This window comes from Clupea harengus, chromosome 18, assembly GCF_900700415.2.
Source record: "Clupea harengus chromosome 18, Ch_v2.0.2, whole genome shotgun sequence".
Classification (NCBI taxonomy): domain Eukaryota; kingdom Metazoa; phylum Chordata; class Actinopteri; order Clupeiformes; family Clupeidae; genus Clupea; species Clupea harengus.
Window position 1 is genome coordinate 8,013,508 of NC_045169.1, and position 20,657 is coordinate 8,034,164.

General features: G+C 45.5%; 1 protein-coding gene across 2 annotated transcripts in view; it reads right to left on the reverse strand.

Moving 5' to 3' along the window:
- LOC105907152 (NACHT and WD repeat domain-containing protein 2) overlaps positions 1 to 20,657 on the reverse strand; it is a 60,433-nt gene that overhangs the window by 9,848 nt on the left and 29,928 nt on the right. For both annotated transcript variants that reach the window (XM_031585042.2, XM_031585043.1), the window contains 5 exons: positions 18,329 to 18,445; positions 6,037 to 6,240; positions 3,576 to 3,726; positions 825 to 1,114; positions 19 to 318 (listed from right to left, as the gene is read on the reverse strand). In XM_031585042.2, the coding sequence (XP_031440902.1) occupies positions 19 to 318; positions 825 to 1,114; positions 3,576 to 3,726; positions 6,037 to 6,240; positions 18,329 to 18,445 (1,062 nt within the window). The remainder of the gene's footprint in view (positions 1 to 18; positions 319 to 824; positions 1,115 to 3,575; positions 3,727 to 6,036; positions 6,241 to 18,328; positions 18,446 to 20,657) is intronic.

Genomic DNA, 20,657 nt, shown 5'->3' on the forward strand with positions numbered 1-20,657 from the left:
ACCCCCCAACCCCCTCACCTGTTTGGCCACTTCGGAGAGTAGCAGCGTCTTCCCCGTGCAGGGTCCCCCAAACACCACCAGCGGGCTCATGCGCGTCCCCTTCACTGGGTAGAGGTACTCCTGCACCAGGTCCAGCGCCTCGCTCTTGTACTCGTAGATGGACGAGAAGGTCTTGCAGAGCGACAGGTGCTGCAGGAGCTCGTCGTACAGCGGGTCCGTCTCGGCGTCGAAGTTCTGCTGCACCGTGGCCTGGATGATGTCCACCATGTCTTCGTAGAACTGCTTGCACAGGCCCTCCACATAGTGGCTCTCCACCTCCTGTCGGACATAGGATTAACTCACTTATCATGGGCAGGCAAGTGCACTCAAATAGGGCAAAGAACCATTCTTAGAAAGAAGCATTGCCGGTATAGAAAAGGCTTTAAGGAAAAACAAATTGCTTTTGAAAGACCCTGTGAGGAATCTCAAGGTTCTAAGGTATCACATGATTATCAGGATGGTAATAATAAGCAGCTTTCATTTTGCCTTCCTCAGTCTCTGTCTTTACATAGAGTCCCTATTGTACCATCTACTGGACCACACCACTACTACTACCACTAGAGGAACTGAACAGAAGCTCTATTTCAGCTCTAGTTAGAAAAAAGCAAACCCAAATTAGCCCTATTTAATTTTCAGTTTTCAATAACAGTTTGATTATTTTAATCATTTGAAATTGTTTAAATCATTGACATTAAACACAACAATATATGTATGAAGATTTCACCTTAGTTGTTTAATGTTTATGTTCTTTAATGTTTAATGTTTAATTAGCAACATTGAGCTACCTGGGAGTAGCCCATCTTCATGTCGCAGTGTGTGACGGAGGAGTAGACGCGCAAGTTGGACGCCGCTACCACGGTGGGGATGAACTCGTCGCGGACCTTGAGCAGACGCTCGTAAGCCTCCTGGTTGCGCATGACGTGCTCGGCGTCGGTGACAATGTCCATGTAGCGTGCCATCTCGGGCAGCTTGGCGTGGCGTTCAAAGTTGGCAATCTTGCGGATGTAGCACACGCACTTCTTCAGGAAAGCCGGTGTCTGCTTGCCCAGAGCGAAGTCCAGCTCGTCTTCCAGGGCTGAAGGAGATAGGGACAGAGATGGAAAATTGAGCGATAAAGACACATTTTCTGTCTGAAGTGTTTAAAAAATCTTAAGCTCGTTTTTTTTTTTCCCTCATTAAAAATAAACCATTTTGCCTGCTAAGCCTCTTGTCTTTGAAATAAAGTCAGGAGAAGAAAAGAAAAAGTGGATTTGATGTTTGGCCAGAAAAAAGAATTCTGCAGCTTTCTGCCATGCGATTCTTTAAGCGAGTAATTAGGTTTCCTTAAGACCTGTTTGGAAATATGTGTGTGTGTGTGTGTGTGTATGTGTGTACGCGTGCCCATGTTTGTTAGGTGGCGGTGGCGGTGGTGGTGGATGACGGCATGTTTTTGATATGATCGTTTAATCCCACATCTCGGGCGCCTTATCAAAGACCTCCGGAGAGAGTGCCTCCACGGATCGCCTGCCAATGCCAGCAGCTCCGTATCACACACGCCGCAGCCCGATTTAAGATCGCGGGGGCGAGCGGTAAAGGGGGGGGGGGGTTGAAGTGGCGACTGGGTGGTGGTTTAGTCTATGCTGGGCAAGCTCGCTGACTGCAGCTCAATCCTCAATTAACTCTCCTATGGATTTCCTTCTCACTAAAGCTTTAGTCCTCCAAGAGTGAGAGAGAGAGAGAGAGTGGAGCGAGAGAGATAGACTACAAGATAGATATAAAGATGGAGAGAGAGAAAGAGAGAGAGAGAGAATCATGCAAAACACTCCATGCCCCATTGTATTCACCTGAATGGCTATAGCCGAATACATTACAGCCGAAACATTATAAAAGGGGGGATTTGGATTTGGTTTTCTTTTTTGGGTCTGAGCTGTGGTGAGTGTGTAGGTGTGGGAGAGACGGCAGACACATAATTCCCTGGAGAGGTGGCAGCATCTCAGCAGGGTGCGGCTGGCAAACGCTCGCACCCGTCTGAGTTTCATACACACAGATGTCTGGACACCCCCAAAACACACGCGCCGCTGCCACACGTGGTGCCAACATCCTGCAGGACTACCTCGCCTCCCCCTTCCCCTGCTTCTGAATGTGCCCACTAAGACAAGCAGCCATTCCATTGTGTATGTTCTTCATGCCTACCCAGGTAACCACACACACACACACACACACACACACACACACACACACACACACACACACACACACACACACACACACACACACACACACAAACACACACACCCACACACACACACAAACACACACAAATACCCTCACATCAGGTACTACCCAGGTAATACATTCACTAAGATGAGAAGACAAGACATAGAAAACAAACTAGGCTTTACCTACAAGCGTTTCCTCTAAGACCCGACCCTAACTTCCAGATGTCCCTGGACCCTCATCCAAACTTTTTTTTAGACATTCTTGCAAACAGCACCCTTAAGAGCACTGGATCATTTTAGAACTTTGTGTTAATGGTGTAATCATGCCACCCACATTTAGGTTACAGTTCATGATGCTTGTCTCCAGGCATATATGTTAATATAAATGATATTGAATAGAGAAGACTGTGGGATCTGAAACACTGCTGTATTCTCAGCAGAAACTGAGCTGGAGAGCAGTAGGCAGACAGAGCCAGGCCTCTCCACCCCTTCCCTGTCTGTGAACCCAATCAGGAATCTCTAAAAGCTAACCAGTAGGTTTCACCGCTATTGCGGTAACCTGCTCTGCTACCTCCGAACAAACAATGATAATAAAATGGAAATCGTGTGGGAAGAGAGACACGGGGAGTAATTGGAAAGAGACAGCGAATACCCACGAAAAAAAAAAAAACACGTGGGTAGGGTGGCATTAGTGGAAGAGCCGGCAGAGATCACTGGATTAACCTGAGCACATTAAGTCTGTCTTATTAGATCTCATTTGACGCCCCTGTGGCGCAGACATTTAAATACGGCGAAGCGTGAAGATGAGCCCTCGTCCCGAGCCGTTCTTTCATCTCGGTAAATGCTCTTTGAAGCTGGGAGTGTAAAAAGACACGTTCGGAAAGACGCTATATAGAAACTGGCTTAACATATCACTGGTGCTCTTGACGCTATGCTAAATATATGGGATGACATTAGGATCAGGATGGAGCAACATCCTTTTTCCTTTCAACATCTAGTTCAGTCTTAAATGGAGTAAGATTAATTAATGGACTTTAATGGAACAGTATAAAACTGCATAGAGATTCATGGAATTGAACTGAGGGCTGAATGGAGTTTAAAATACGTAATAATACTTAATAGTTTACTCCTACTACTACCTCTGATGTCATTAAATACCTGACTTTCACTTTTGTACCTTTTACCTCTACTACTACTACTAATAATGACAATAATAAGGCCTTATTCTACCGTGTGCCTTTGCTGCAAAGCTAATTTGCCCTCTAGGGGATAATAAAGTTTGAATGGAAATAAAAAGACATTTTAAGTTGATTTGGAGGTGGAGTAGATGTACTGTACGTGAGCAGAGGAACTTCTTGGCCTGAGGAGCCTTCATGGTTCCCTTCTCCTGCAACTGCAGCACGGCCGCGCGGAAGATCTTCTTGATCTCGTCCGAGACGCCACGCCACGCTTTGTCGTTCTTGGTCTTGGCGGCACTGTTCGACTCCATCTTGAAGGAGACAGGAAAGAACACCATCCATTTGAGTTCAATAAGATACAATACAGCAGAGAACGGTAAGGAGTGTCTTGGTAATGTGAAGAAAGTTATAACGAGAGAGAGAAATGAAAGGCATGATGACTGAGATAATAAATGCATGAGAATACAATTAGATGCATGTTGCTAGTGCTGAAAAAAAAAGTCCTGACTTCTACATTGCAAAATTTTCCATTTTCACTGAAAAGCTCCTTTATCTCCCAGCTCACACACATAGCCTCAGCTGTTCATGCTCAGCTCAGCAGTAAGTGATCGCGGGACAGGCCATGGGCAGCCTACCAAGCACCAGCCCAAGGGAGGGCAGAGAAGCCAGGAGGGGAGCATTGAGACACACCCTGGGTTTAGGACACACACTCTCTGGCATGCCGATCGCCACTTAAACGCCGTGACTTTGGTCTCCAGTCCCCAGAGGAGAAGGGGGGGGGGGGGGGGGGGGGGGGGGGGAGAGGTGCATGTGGAGATGACTGGATGAGGTGGGGCCCGTGTGTGTGTGTGTTTGTGTGTGTGTCTGTGTGTGTGTCTGTGTGTGTTTGTGTGTGTGTGTTTGTGTGTGTGAGTGTGTCTGTGTGTGTGTGTGTGTGTGTGTTTGTGTGTGTGTGTGTGTGTGTTTGTGTGTGTGTGTGTCAGTGTGTGTGTGTGTGTGTGTGTGTGTGTGTGTCTCTGTGTATGTGTGTGTGTGTGTGTTTGGAGGGAGGTTTCTGGTGAGAAGGGTACGAGGGAAAAAGCACCTGCCGCCTTTTCTCATTTTACTCCAACAGAGAGGTAGGGGGAGAGCAATGACGCTAACCATACCCTTCAGCTAGCAGCAGTGTGTTAGCAGCAGATTTATGCAGAGAGAGAGAGAGAGAGAGGGAGGGAAAAGAGAGGCTATGACTAGAGAGAAGGCGTGAGAGAGATGGAAGCTAAGAAAGAGAGGACAGGAAAAATGGATGAATAAGCCCTTCATGGGGGTAAAGAGAGAGGGGAACAGTGATAAAAATGCAGGTGGGTGAAACTGGCGAGTTGAGAAAAAGAGAGGGAGAGCGAAGAAAGAGAGAGAGTGAGGGAGAGAGAGAGAGACGGAAGGAAGGAAGGAGAGACACGGACAAGGAGAGCAGAGGAAGGAGAGATAAAGACTGAGTGCTTGGAGGGGTTTTATTTAAAAACACAACCTGAATTTATGACTCTCGTAAAGTCTGCCGCAGGCAAACAGTGTTCTCTCCAGAGTCGGCCATTTTGAGGGCGTTCTACATAAAACTCTTGTGCTGACAGTCTTTTTGTCCACAATGTTTTACAGGACTTCTGGGCTGCAGATAAACAGATTGTCCTTGTCGTCAACTGTGAACGGCGAACTTAATAACACCACAAACTGACCGACTCTGGCAAGGTCATTAAAGAACCAGCTTTTCATCCCCAAGTAAAATTGAGTTTTATGTTGCCACTTCCAAAGATCACCTGAGATTCTGGGTGTAACCCTGAACGCTTCGACAACTTATTTGCTTTTTTACTCTTTTGTGTATCTGTCCTCCAGATGCATTAATACATGTATGAGTGTGCACTGACTCCACTGATAGATTGAATGGAAAGGCACCGGCATTGGGAGTGAATGGCCTGATGCTATTCATGGATATACCCATAGAGACCTGACTCTTTTTTAACATGGAGGCTTCAGCTAACTATCTGAACACTCTTTCTTTACTTTTCTCTTTTCTCCTCTGGCCTTCCGGAAAAGAAGGAGAACAGGACCTTTCTTTAGGACTTTTAATTAACCAAAAGAACTAGAACTCGTTTTATTTCTCCACAGAACAAGATACCTTCCAAGGACACAGATAAGTGAATTGAATAGGGAAACAATTTCCGTTAACCTTTTGTCATAAACTAACATAACCATACCATAGCAGTATCCATATCTCGTCATAAATAACTAGTCCAGTAACATAACATGTTTCTTTATTCAGCAGCTGTCATGACAGCTCTAAAAAATATATGATCCTATGACGGTTTACTTGCATGTGATACAAGCTGTTATGACGGTTCAAATTCTCAAAATATATCTATCATGACAACTTAGTCAATAAGGGTAACTTGACACCATCAAATCACTGGACTAAAAGTTCATGTCGACTAACTAACCCCCTGTGATGACCAATGACAGGACAGGGTACTGCCATAACATGTTTATGAGGTGCTTATGTCAGTCTAATGACACAAGGAGCCAGTAAAGGGTTAACCCAAAGAGCAGACAGATGGAGATAAACAGATGTGAGAACTGGTGGTGTCCCTTACTGAGTTCTGATAGTTCTTGAGCATCTGGGCTTTGGGCTTGAGGTAGTAGGTGGGCGGCACCGCATTCTCGTCCCGGCAGTACCACTCCTCCAGGAGGCGCGTGTCGAGGGCCGACTCCACCGCCGCGTCCAGGATCATCTCGAACTCGGCCGACTCCACCTCCCCAGGCACGCGGATGCTGCCGTACTTCTCCCCCACCAGACCCTGAGAGAGAGATGGAGGGGGGCAACAGAGGAAGAGAGAGAGCGAGAGAGAGAGAGCGAGAGAGAGAGAGAGAGAAAGAGTCTTTGTCATTTTTATTTCTCTGCTTGTATCATTGCATGTGTTTCCTTTTTTCATGGTATTGACCGCACCGATAAGCACATCGTGCACAGCATTATTTAATATATAGAATAGAACAAAGGAACTTGGGAGACAGAAAGGAAGAAAGAAAGGAAGGAAAGAAAGCAAGAAAAAGAGCAATCACAAAGAGAGAGCGAGGCAGAGATAGAAACGAGTGCAGCTTGTGCCCCAGAACAGAAGGCGGTCAGCTCTCTCCCAGTCCCGCCACATTAGCCCTCTCCCAGCTCCCTGACCTGCTTCCTCTTTTATTAAAACAGACACCTGCTCCAGGTCACTACGGCAAGAGAGAGGGCACACACTGTGCACCTGGCCAATCTGGCTTTGGCTGTCCAAACAGGGCTTGGTTAATAGTGCATGGGTGAGCAAGCCGATGCCTTGTGGGCTTTCGCTTTCTCTGTGTGGGTTTTTTTGGGGGTGGTAACCTTTCAATCAGTTTCTAATTACAGCCAAGGACACTGGGGGAGAGGACATTTATATAAGCCAGTGAGACTTTAAGGCATTAATAAGTACTGAGGCAGACGCACACACACACACAGACAGACACACAGACTCACACACACACACAGACACACACATAGCACACACGCCCATTTCCAGGTATAGTGAGGCAGACATCAGTTCAGTATCAAACCTGAACCTGATCAAATCTGACCTAACTCTCTCTCTCTCACACACTCCTCTTCCTCCCTCAAACAACCTCATTCTCTTTCTCTCTCTCTCTCACACACACACTCGTCTTCCTCCCTCCAACAACCTCATTCTCTCTCTTTCACACACACTCCTCTTCCTCCCTCCAACAACCTCATTCTCTCTCTTTCACACACACTCCTCTTCCTCCCTCCAACAACCTCATTCTCTCTCTTTCACACACACTCCTCTTCCTCCCTCCAACAACCTCATTCTCTCTCTTTCACACACACTCCTCTTCCTCCCTCCAACAACCTAATTCTCTCTCTTTCACACACACTCCTCTTCCTCCCTCCAACAACCTCATTCTCTCTCTTTCCCACACACTCCTCTTCCTCCCTCAAACAACCTCATTCTCGGGACATAAAGAATTGCAATCTTCCAGGAAAAAAAAAAGCAAATGCTTTCCCCCTCAGTTGCCCTTTCCCTCCAGAGAATCACATTATGTCACCAAACCACTGATTTTACGCAAGTTGCCACCGACTCCGTGAATGATTCTCTGCATGCTCTCCCTTGTGGGGCTACAGTTTACAAGGAGGGGGAGAAAATGTGACTGTCCTTAATTCCTCTCCTCTGTGAAAGGTATCATTGTTTGCTCACAGCAGTGGCCACGCACACAGTGAGAAATTTCCATGTGGTCTGTTACCCTCAAGGTCTCATCGTACCTTTCACTGTGGTGGCCTTCATGCATGCATGTAAAAGCCTTGCCTAATGCCTCTTTTTGACTAAATTCAATGCTAACCATGTGGATACAGACTGGTGGTCATACTCGGGAGTCTCAAGGAAAAGCCAGATCAGATTCTTTACTTTCAGTGTGGAAGAATGTCATAAGTAACCATGGACAACCACGCTCTCACTGGTATGGAAGCACTCAGGCAGGGGCGGGTTTAGGCACGGGCGACCCGGGCAGCCGCCCGGGGCGGCACTTTTTCATAAGACGTGGGGGGCGGCAAGAGCACTTAAAAAAAAAATCATCTGGGCCGCGAAGCGGTTTTCTATTATCTATCATATCACTGTGTGTGGAATTGGCAAATTGGCGCCCCCTGCAGCTGCAGGCGCCTCTGCTCGCTAAGAAGGTGCCGTGGACAGATCCTGCGTGAGAAGGGGGAAGGGGAGGGGGCGCGGGGATCCACTGTATAGCAGTCACACCTCGACTTTCTTCCCAATAACGCACATTCATAACATTATAATTACAGGCCTATAATTCCTGCACGTTTTCGTTTTTCTGAATTGTGTGAAATGGCTAATACAAATAGGTAATACAGAACGATGATGTGGTCACCAAGGGCAAGGTGAATTGGTGGAAGGAGACCACTGACTGCTTCAATTTATCCAACTGGTGAAGGTAGTACGTAGTTAGCAGAGTATAGGTAGATAGATAGATACTTTATTTATCCCGAGGGAAATTAAATACATATTTTACAGAGTAGTCTATTACATTATCAAGAAAGCTATTGAAGGATGCTCAAGTGGACAAGGTAAAAATGTGTTTTCAGTCAAGTGTAACTTAACCTAAATTCCTATTAAGGCAACCAGCTAATGTTGAGCACCAACAGAATTGTTTGCTAGCTAGCGTTAGCTAGCTGATTTGACCATAGGGTATGAACATGTTCATTCATCTGACACTAGGCTAGGTGTTAGCGAAGTCCCGCTAGCCACAACTAACAGAATATAACAGCATACAGAGTACTAGTATAATCTTAATAATGAACAGGTCGATAGCTAGCTGGTTAGACCATATATTTCCTTTTGACACAACTATACTAGCCAGCGTTAGCGAAATCCCGTTAGCCACGATTAGCTAACTCAACTATACCATAATGCATGTTGAGTGCTTAACCTAACTTGCAGAGAGCTGGTTAGCTAACATTAATGTACATGATGTGTGCATTGATTCTCTTAAGTGTGTTAGTCAAATTTTCTATTGAAGGATTTGTGCAATTGATACATGTCTTTCACTTATATTGTTATAATAAAAAATAAATTAGATTCTTTTTTTCCCGGCGGGGGGGGGCGGGGGGCGCTCAGAGGGGGTTTCGCCCGGGGCGTAATTCCATGTAGAACCGCCACTGCACTCAGGGTCAGAACATAGTGTTCATCAACTTGTACTCTCAGCATTATTACTACCACAACCAAACATGCAGTGTCTCTTCTAATTAAAACATAGAGTTTTAAATGCCATTAATATACATTTGTACATATTTTCAGTTCTTATCATTGATTCATTGGGCATTAGGATTCGGTTATGTGTTGAGGGGTTAGCGAAGGATGTCTGGCTTTTAGTATCCTGGGCCACCCAAAGTATATTGGGCTATCCAATTATAAAAGGCTAACACCCTCGCCGTTCGCCTCTTGGTCTGAAATTCCAGTCTGGGCGGGCCTGACGGTCCTCGCAATCAGCGATCTCACTGTTGACAACAGTGAGCACATGCTTCGGAGGGATCAGTGAGTCATTACCATGAGCGTTTTTCGAGAACAGTTCGCTGGCCAAATGTCCATTTTCCGCGACTTCAGTCACTGTTTGCCGTCCGCAATGGAAATAATAGCATGGCAGAGCAGATTACCAGCTGATGCCATGAACACGCATGGAAATGGACGCCTGAGGACAGGGGTGTGGGGGGGGGCATGCAGAGGAAAGTAAAGAGAGATGGACAGATAATGAGTGGAAGAAAGGGGAGGAGAGAGGGAAGCAGAGGGATGAGGGGAGAAAACGCTTTTGCCGCAAGCAAAAGTACACACTTGAAAGACAACAGTGTTCCTCTTCGTGGTCGTTATGAAAGGTTTATCGTCACGGCTACGACAAAGCTCCTTTGATCGTTCAAGCAGTACCCACCCCCCATCCCCCCCACACACACACACACCACCTCCACCTCCCCTTTGCCTCCTCTATCAGCCTCTACTGACTCCCCCCTTACACACACACACACACACGCACGCACGCACGCACACACACACACACACACACACACACACACACACACACACACACACACACACATCACCCCTGCGATCTCTTAAGAGATCAAATTAAAAGAATCACTGCTTTTGGGACTGACTGCCACTGTCGGAACATCTGATAACAACTTGGACAAAAAACAACGAAGAAGGAAAACTCAGGCGGATGACATAAAACAAACGGCTCCATTCTTCAGGCTATTTTAGGGTCTGTCCCCGGCCCAGGGGAGGGTTGAAGTGGCCCTTATAGGGGCTTGGCACGAGGCACTGAAGCTCCTTTGTGTGCAGGGGGACGCTCAGGTATGTTTGCAGCGCTGCTCAGGTGCATAAAGAGCATGTGAATGGGGCTCCCTGATGAACAAGCACCTCATCAGTGACGAAGCGCGCGCACACACACACACACACACACACACACACGGCAAAGGATTCTTCCCTAGCAACATATTTGGTTGGTGATGTCTCAATCTCCCCCGCCAGCTTCACTGTCTGTGCTCCGGAGAGAGAGAGCAGCAGTGAGCCTTTAAGTGTTTGGAACCACGCCAGGAAGATTAAAGGACCGCGGCCGACAATCTTAGATGCCTGTTATTATTTTATTTCTGGGAGGGGGCCGGTAGGAGGCCAAGAGGAGGAAGAGGAGGAGGAGTGTGAAGACTTTCAAACACTTCTTCGTGCACTTTACAGACAGGATTTACTAACAAATAAAGAAAGGCAGAAAAAAGGAAAAGACTGTTTTAAGCAGAAAGCCAGTTCATTCTTTTACCTAAAATGCTCTTGGGAGTGCAGCAAAGCTTGCTCAGAAATGTCTGTGAGTGAGGACTTGTTGGCGTCTGAAAGAGTCAATTAATATAACTTGTTGGCCCTCTGAGATGCAAATTACATTCATTCAGGGAGCAATTTCAAAACTAAGTCTATGGCAGATACGGATACTTACTCTCAGAGATAGGTGTATTGATTCATTTAATTGTTGCAAATGAACAATAACAAACAAGCTTGTTTAAAGCCAAAGTCATGGCAATTGAAGTAATTAGGAGTTCTGTTCTGCTTTGCTGTTGACTTATTTCTCAGGTTGTGATCTTTAAAATTTCTGCCTCTCTTCTCCCTTCCTCCCTCATGTTTGACTGTCACCGTTTTTTTCTATCCATCTCGCCTTGAGCAAATGTAAAGCCCTGTGGGGAACACCCATCTCATTGGCATTACTTAAACTTCTAAAGGCTGATGCGACAGGAGACAGCAGCAGACTTAGTGTGTGTCTGTGTGTGTGTGTGTGTGTGTGTGTGTGTGTGTGTGTGTGTGTGTGTGTGTGTCTGTCTGTGTGTGTGTGTGTGAGTGTGTGTGTGTGCGTGTGTGTGTAGCTTTGACTGAAAAGATGTCTGTTCGCATTTCAGAACAGACACCCCCACACTCTCTGCAAGAATCCTACGAGAGGTGTGTCAGTGTTCGGCGAAGACGGTTACATCACTAGAAGACGGTTACATCACTGAAGACAAAGTCAATTTGGGTCGCACCAGACGACACCCAGACTGCCTTCTAAGCACTGTCATACCTTTAAAAGACCTGGGTGATATTACATCTCAAGGCATCAAGGGGACAGTATGGTCAAAAGATATACCAAAGTATATCTATGTATGCTGAAGACAAGAAGACAGAGAGAAAGATGTTGACAGACAGATTAACTGCCCGACAAAGATGTCTGCAAATGGCGCAACATCATAGGATGCTAGAGTAAGAGGAAGCCTTTGTGGGACAGGTGAAATGGTATATTAATTAGTGTGCTGTTGAATTTGGGTCTTTTGAGTCAATCATATAAACAGGAATTCTGACGTGTTGTGAATACAAGTGTGTTCAAGTCAAACAAATGACATGACATCAGTGTACGTTATGAAAATATTTAAACTGTAAAACTGTCAAAACCGTGAACTGTGAAATGATTAAATATGTTGTGTTGAATTGATCAAAATGTTTCAACATATAGGCCTATGGACCTAATAAACATGCATTACAGCAAGTGCATACAATATTAAGGATACTACTCACGTAAAGTACAGTGGAAAGGTAAGTAAAGAAGTTAGTAGGGATACGTAGCCTAATTTCCTTAGGGCAGTGGTTCCCCAACTTTTCATGGCAGGCCCCCCTTTGACAATTAAAAAAAGATTGCGACACAGCCACACCCAAATGAGGCAAAGGTCTGCCCTCAAAGGCACTTTGGTCTGTGTGTGCATGCTATGGAATTACCAAATAAATGTGCTCTAGCAGTCAAAATGGCTTCATGCTATGCCTTTCTTTGTTGCACGTAAGAATCCGCGGTGGGCATTGATTAAGTCCAAGGAGACAGGTAGGTGGGTAGACAGACAGACAGACAGACAGACAGACAGACAGGCAGGCAGTCTAGCTGCCAGATGTAAAAAGCTGTGCTGTTCCAGACTGCCTTGGTCCCAGCAGTCCTTGAGCAGCTGAATTCTGACAAACATGTAGAGAGACATATAACAAACATAAACACACACACACACAGAGAGAGAGAGAGACAGAGAGAGAGAGAGAGAGAGCGAGAGAGAGAGAGAGAGAGCGACAGACCAGGATATACAGCGGCAGACAGGCAGACATAAGCACAGACACCGTAATCTCAGCAGGCCTCTGCTGATTTCCGCAGGGTAGACTCATACACTGTAAGACGTACACAACACACACCTGTCCCTGAGAGATGATATTACATCCCCAAGTGGGGGAAGGGGGGCAGTTTGAGACCAGCCCTACACACACACAAAAAACTGGAAATGTGAGTGTGTGTGTGTGTGTGTGTGTGTGTGTGTGTGTGTGTGGGGGGGGGGGGGAGATCAGATGGAGACACTCGGCTTTACATAATGTGGGATTGTACGGTAGCTCAGAGGGATAACTAGAGAAGTGTGTGTGTAAGTGTGTTTATGTGAGCGGTGGTGGTGGTGGTGGTGGGGTGGGGGGTGGGGGGGGTGGGGGTTCAGTCACACTTCATTGTCATGCTTAATCTGTAAGGGTCACTGACACCATCGCCATGCCAACCCCGCTGCTGTTGCTGTGGAAACGCACCTTCTTTATAAACGCCACCAGGCTCATAGGTGTGCCTTTATGTGTGTGTGTGTGTATTTGTGTGTATCTGTGTGTGTGAGAGAGAGCCAGAGAGTGAGAGAGAGATTGTTGGTGAATGTGGCTGACAATGTTAATCTTTGTGTTTGTATGTGTTCTGACCCTGTGGTGCTGTCTGTCTTATGACTCGCGCAAGTCAGCCACGCTGCAAGATAGGTGCGTCTCTCTCTCTCTGTCCACGTGTGTGTGTGTTTGTGAGCATGTGTGTGTGAGTCTGCCAAGTTAGTCAAATGATGCTGTAGTGCCACCTTATGTCTAATATACAGTATCTATATATTATTATCATCTATATATTATTACAGTATCTATATATTATGTCTAATATACAGTATCTATCAGGGGCGGCTCGTCCATAAGGGCGATTGGGGCGACGCACTGCCTAGGGGAAAAGGAAAAAAAAAAAAAAAAAAAAAAAACTCCTTATGTATAAACGCAATATCATTGTAAGTCGCGTAAATGACACGTAAATTTAAATGTAATAATTTTTTTTCTGTCGGATTCTACCACTAGACCGTCTGATCTGCCTCTGTATGTCATTGTCGAATCAGGTAACAGTCGTTCAGTCAGCCTAAAGTCGTGCTTCAAATGGCCCCACCCCTTCTGGGGCGATTTGGGGCGAAATGAAAATCGCCCCAGACCTCTCCCATTGACTCCCATGTTAAATCCATTTTTTTCACAAAACAGAGCTCTCAATGCATTCTCTATGGCTTCCGGGAGGGCTCGCCCCTCCTGGTCTTGTCATAAGTAGTGGACGTAAAAGCCTATACGAACGTCATACAGCTTCGACGGAGGCATATTCTGTCAAGATGGCTGCCCTGTCCAGTGCAATAACTCGATTCGCTCTTTGACAGAAACTCCTTTTTAGTCGGCGTACTAATGAAGATAAATTGACAACAAAACAATTAGGACTTCCTAGACCAAATGTATCCATTCAACAGGTTTCTACAAAGGGAGGGAAATCCTACATCTAAGAATTGGAACGAAAGAAAATCGCGTGGCTAATGCGGTCTGTATTTCATATACCCACTGTCACTTTTCATAGGTTTTACAGTGTGTTTCACAGTTCGCTTCTTGCACTAACACTGAATAATTTTTTATGTGATGACTTATTTTGCTTTTGTAAGCCAATACTTTCAAGATCAGTCAATAAATATTGTTGTTTTTGACTTATGTTACCCCTTCTTTATGATGTTACTGGACATATCATGTGTCCTGTTAAGCTATGTTACATCATACAACATTTGAGACACGTGGATAATGAAAAAGTGGGATAATTTAATGTGGAGCCACATCATGTTTGCTTATGAAGGCTCCTGGATGCAACTTTCTTCCATAGCTTTCCACCTGTAACTTGCTACTCTAGCTATGTAGCAAGAGGGGACATATTACTGTTGTGTGCTGCCAATAGTGGACAAAAAGGTATTGCTGTATGAGTTAATCAGCTAACTTAATGTACTTACTGAATGGGTCGCCTTAATCATTATAAAAAAAATTGCCCCCCCTGAGAATTTTTTCAGGAGTCGCCACTGGTATCTATACATGTCTGGCTAAGTGAGACTAGACCTAGCCTCTCTTCTGCAGAATCCCCCCCCCCCGCCCCCCCAGTATATTCGCTCACTGTCAATGAGAAGGCACCAAGCAGTATGTTTTCCTTTGGAATGGCACGTAATTTGATTTTAATGAGTGTCTCCTGAGCTGTAAGAGGGAGACTGGTGAACAGGAGAAACAACAAACAGAGTCTCTTAATGAAAAACATTTTACGATCTGAGTGCTGGGGCTCATCTCTAAAACTCAAATTTCTCTCGACAGTTTAGGGTTTTTGAAGTGTATTTCTCATCTCAGTCTCATTTGGGGAGTCGTCTTTTTAGCTGCCCTCCCATAAGTAATTTATTTTCCATTCCAGTCGTTCATCCCTTCTCTTATGTTGCAGTTATTTAAACTGCTCTCATCCAATTTCTTAAACAATGAGCATACATAGAGATAATCAGTATTGCAAACACAGACGGTGGAGCAAGCAGATGTTTGTCTTTCCACCTCTCTCTTTCTCCCTCCCTAGTTACTTCTCTTTCTCTCTCTCTCTCTCTCTCTCTCTCTCTCTCTCTCTCTCTCTCTCTCTTCTCACTCAGTCCTTCAAATTGACTTCCACTTTGCCGCTCTGCCACAAAGGTGTGAGAAACCCCCAGGCTTTGCTAAGTATCATGGGAAATGTAGTCTTTTGGTGCAACTGCTGGGGCTGGCCCAGCTCCACTAGGTATCTGTGTTGTGTCACAGTAACCCCCACTGAGTCACAGTGTCAGTGTGAGTAACGCAGATATGTCACTCCCTCATCCTCCTCCTTCTTCTTTTTCTTCTTCTTCTTCTTCTTCATCATCTTTTTCTTTCCTCAATTGGTCATGTGTTTCATAATAAACCCTGACACTCACTGCCTACTTGCATGACTTGCTGCACTCTGTGGTATTAATCTAGACTTCCCACTGTGCCTCCGCTCGGCAGCGAGAGTGACATTAAACAGCCGCGATCTGGCCCTGCAATCCCCCAGCACCCACCCCCCCCTTTTCCCTGGACCCTCAGCTGACATCCGCAACCCAGAACTGTCAAGCCTGGCCCCCTGTCACACATCAAAAGCAACACTCTTTCCAATCTTTGAAAAAGAAGAAAGTATAGCAGAGAAACAAAAAGACAATGAGAGACGAAGAAAGATGGAACGTGGAACGTAGCCTAGAGGAACCAGGCATCACAACGGTGCTATTCCCCTCCTCGTTACAGAGTACCCGAACAGATTCGCGTTTAAATCTGTGCGACTGTGTGACTCCCACGCATTGCCTTCCAGGGGATGTCTGTCTGACTTGACATCCGTGGCTCGGCGGCCATGTTTAAAAATAGCACCCTTCCATCCCCTCTTTTGAGCTATTTTAGATTGATCGAGAGTCACAGAAGGGTTTGCGTCTTTGTAGCATGTCCAGTCGTCCAAGGGGAGTTGTGACTGACACTAGCCTGCCCACTGCTTCTGATTCTGGGGTTGCCTTGAGCATTGATTTCATTCCCGCTGAAACAACAGCTGACCTCCATTTCTTTACTCAGAGTGGAGATGAGCCATGCAGTGGCCCTCTGGCAAGTGTGTGTGTAAGCGTGTATGTGTGTGTGTGTGTGAACGTGCGTGTGTTTGTGTAAGCGTGTGTGTGTGTGTGTGTGTGTGTGTGTGTGTGTGTGTGTGAGAGTGTGTGTGTGTGTAAGCGTGCGTGTGTGTGTGTAAGCGCGTGTGTGTGTGTGTGTAAGCATGTGTGTGTGTGTGTGTAAGCATGTGTGTGTGTGTGTGTAAATGTGTGTGTGTGTGTGTAAGCGTGTGTGTGTGTGTGTGTGTGTGCGTGTGTGTGCATGTTTTCAATTCCTGCCACCAGCTCAAATCAAACCACTGCTGATCGAACACTGCAGTGAGGTGTATATTAAGTAGGAGAGGTGGTACAGCTGGCTAACAGTCGATTGGTTTGTGTGTGTGTAGTTGCATGTGTGTGTGTGTGTGTATGTGTGTGTATGTGTGTGCATTCATGTGCTTGTCTGTGTGCTTTGTTCACAGCTGCTCTAAATAGTTATATTTCCCTCTTCAACAGAGTGTGCCAGCAAAACTGCTCTCTCCTCTCTCCCTCGTCCTGATAGCCCAGCCTGGGGGAGGTTTGGGAGATGCTTGGGATGGGGAGTTGGAGGTCATCTACAGCAGTGCTTCTCAACTGGTCTGGCCTTGGGACCCACTGTTTCCCAATAGTCATTAAGCTGTGACCCACATTTGGTCGAATTCAATTAATAAAATAAACATACAGATATAAACATAGAACCTACTTGTATCCCTGCATTCACAGCACATACGCCTACGTCTACGACATCAGATCGTTTTTAAATTGATTTTTAGTTATCTGGGGCCTATTTACTTCACTTTTTGCCTTTTCCCAACAAATGATTCAAACTTATACACGTTATTCCTCATCAAATTAGCTCGTTATACACACACACGTGTTGATTTCTTTACCCACACACAAAACTGCATATAGCTACTCACATGCTAACCACAAATGACAAGAAAATATGACTATAGTAATTGGCTAAACGTTTTACATTTCTAACAGAATTATGAATTCTAACACAGAGATTCAGTCAGCCCACCAGTGGCATCCCCGTTCAAGTTATAGAACTACTCCGGCCGACACCTTGGACTCTCATACCGTAAGCTATGAATCTGCCGCTCGCATAGAACTTTCTCTGTTTTTTTTCCAAGAGCTTCCTTTTCCCTTTGTGATTGAGGCATGAGAACCGTGAAGACTCAGCCTTTTCATTTCAAAATAAAAGCTGCTGTTCACAGCCGATATTTTCTACAAAAAGTCATAAAAGTTCTGAAAGAACACAAACACTCTGCGACCCATTCAGTTGAGAAGCGGATCTATGGTTTACTCTGAGGACCAGTGCAGATCAGCTCACTTGACATATTTTTCAAAAAGCAGAGAGAGAATGCATAACAAGAAAGAAACATAGGACAGGAGAAAATAATGTCTGAAGATTGAGACATGTTGAGGGGGAAATATATAATGGGTAGGAACATGAAGATTGTACAATAGAGAAAGACCAAGGGACAAGACCAGAGATGGAAAACAATGGAGAGAGCAGTGTGAGAGCCGAAGCCGAAGCCAACACCAACGAAAGAGGCAGAAACTGAAAATGAGAAAGAGAAGTAAAAAAAGAGAGAAAGAGGGAGGCTTTTCTCTCCATCAGTTCTCTGGTGTCTACCACCTCCCCCCCCACTCTGCCCTCTGACTCCAATTATAATCCCATTCCCTCTCAGCAACGCCTCATTTCCATTTTAATCACTCAACATCAATCCCCTCATACGCAGTCAGACTACATTACCCATAATTCAGGTGTACCTAGGCAAGGGTATATTCACCTGTTGTTGTTTGTCTCATTAGAAAGGCTTTAACTAACAGGAAAATGATGTTAATAAACAAATTATTGAGCCTCACTGCACACTTGTGTTTGCATTGGTCAGAGAGAAACAGGTCATGTGGAATTTTGCACATACTGTGGTGTTTGTATGTTCTTGACGTATGTGTCAGACAGTGCGAGATGGAGAGAGAGAGAGAGACAGAGAGAGAGAGAGAGTTAAATCAGACAACTAAAGAGAAAATTGGACAAAATATATACCCACAACAAAGCATGGACCCGCCGAAGTCTTCAGGCAGTCTTCTAGAAGCTTCATCCGCAGACGCTGCAATTCGGGGCTGTCCCATTCCTCAGGGTCCACTCCCCAATACAGATCCACCACCTGCACACACATACACACACACACACACACATCAGTACACATAGATGTTACATCGCCCATACATCATTTAAGAAACAGCAAATCAAAGTAATCAGCAAAAAGATTAAAAAAATGTAACAATAGTTGAATTTCTCAGCAATGAAGACCTTACAGAGCTGAGAGGTATCTGGGGTCAACAGACACCTAACACATGAAGGCTCAGCCTTTCACACATTTCAGTCCATTCAACCCTCTCCATGTGTGACACTGCAACCTTTCACTCAAAAGGCACCGGCCTACACATATATCAGAAGCACACTCTTAGTCCTCACACTCCAACCTGACGCAACACCCCACAGAGCATTCTGCCGGGCTGTCAAACACATCACTAACGGATCAAAGTTTCCACAGAACATTCTGTCCTACCACTTCTTTTCCTATTTAGCTGTTGTTGTTTGTCAAGACAAGACTAGACTAGACTAGAGGAACAAAAAAAAAGAGAGTGAACTTGATTCAATAGATGAATTTGGTCTGTTTCTTTCTTTGAACAAGAACAAAAACGAACTTGTGATATGGTTTTAAGTGGCCCTGATTGAGCGTTTTGCCGACTCTCTCCGACAGGAGTAATTACTGAGTAAAGAGAGAGATTCCTCCTGTTTTGGCGTGCTGCATTAGCACTTAAAAAGACACCCACGGAGGAGAAAGATAGGCGCAGGAAAGCACCCTGTGAGAGGACAGAAAGATAGACAGAGAAAGAGAGAGAGAAAGAGAGAGATAGAGAGAAAAAAGGAGGGAGGGAAATCTGCATCCTCTCCACATAAATCCTTGCTCTATTCAAGCCGTACTCAAGTTTCACTGAACATCAACATTAAAGAGCCAGTTGGGTGGTATGAGTGTGCGTGAGCATGTGTGTGCATGCATGCATATGTGAGTGTGTGTGTGTTCCTGTGTGTATTTGCAGAAACAGTAACACACATACACACATTCACACGCACACTGGTTCAGTTTCCTTTTGTTATTTTCCTTTTTCCTTTATTATTCTGTTGGGATGTTTCTCAGTAGGCTACCCTCAACAGGCCATCTATCCATAGCATAATGCATATAATACCTATGCAGCATATGTTTAAAGTGAGTGCATGCTGTCATTAAGAGTAATGGGTCTGATATATGTAGTTAGTGCATTGTGTTTTACACAGAGCCCCAATGAGCTAAGCCCAGCACCTTAACAGGCCAGACTGACGCAGTAGGTGAAGCAGACACATCTCCTGTGGAGCTCTCTTTCTCTCTCTCATGCCCTTTCTACCTCTTTCTCCCTCCATCTCTACCCCCCTCTTTCTCTCTGTTTTCCCCCTCCCTCTCTCTCTCTTTCTATCCCCCTCTGTCTCTGTCTACCTGTCCCACTCCGTTTCTAATTTTCTATCTCCACTTTCTCCGCCTGCTTTTCTTTCATTCCCTCTCTTCCCCTTGTCTGGCACCCTTGTCTTCAGTCCAGCTCAAATGAGCCTGGTTCCACTGCCTCTCTCTCTCTCTCTCTCTCTCTCTCTCTCCATCTCTCTCTCTCTCTCTCTCTCTCTCTCTCTCTCTCTCTCTCTCTCTCTCTCTGCTGTGTGCCGCAATATCACCACTTAAGTCTGAGAGGTACGGGATGTGTGTAATAGTGAGTAAGTGTGTGTATATGCGTGTGCGCGGGGAGGTGAATGACACTGAGTCTTTATGTTTATTCATATTTATTAGTGTATGTGTGTGTGTGTGTGTGTGTGTGTGTGTGTGTGTGACCATGTTTGTTAGCGAGCATGTGTGTGTGATTGTGAGAGTGTGAGTGTGTGTGTGTGTGTGTGTGTGTGTGTGTGTGTGTGTGTGTGTGTGTGTGTGTGTGTGTGTGTGTGTGTGTGTGTAGGGTAGTTTGGTGTGGGTAGGGGTTGGGTAATAGAGAGTGATAGGACGTTTCTGGAACCCCGGGATGGTTCCACTCAGGGATGTCCCTGTGCACATTTGTCAAAATCAGTGTCACCGACGCGGATAATTCAAACAGCAAACACGCCGCGGGGGAAATCTCCTACTCAGCCTGCTCATGGTGTGTGTGTGTGTGTGTGTGTGTGTGTGTGTGTGTGTGTGTGTGTGTGTGTGTGTGTGTGTGTGTATGTGTGTGTGTGTTAGAGAGAGAGAGAGAGAGAGAGAGAGAGAGAGAGAGAGAGAGAGAGAGAGTATGTGTCTGTAAACCTGTATGTGTGTA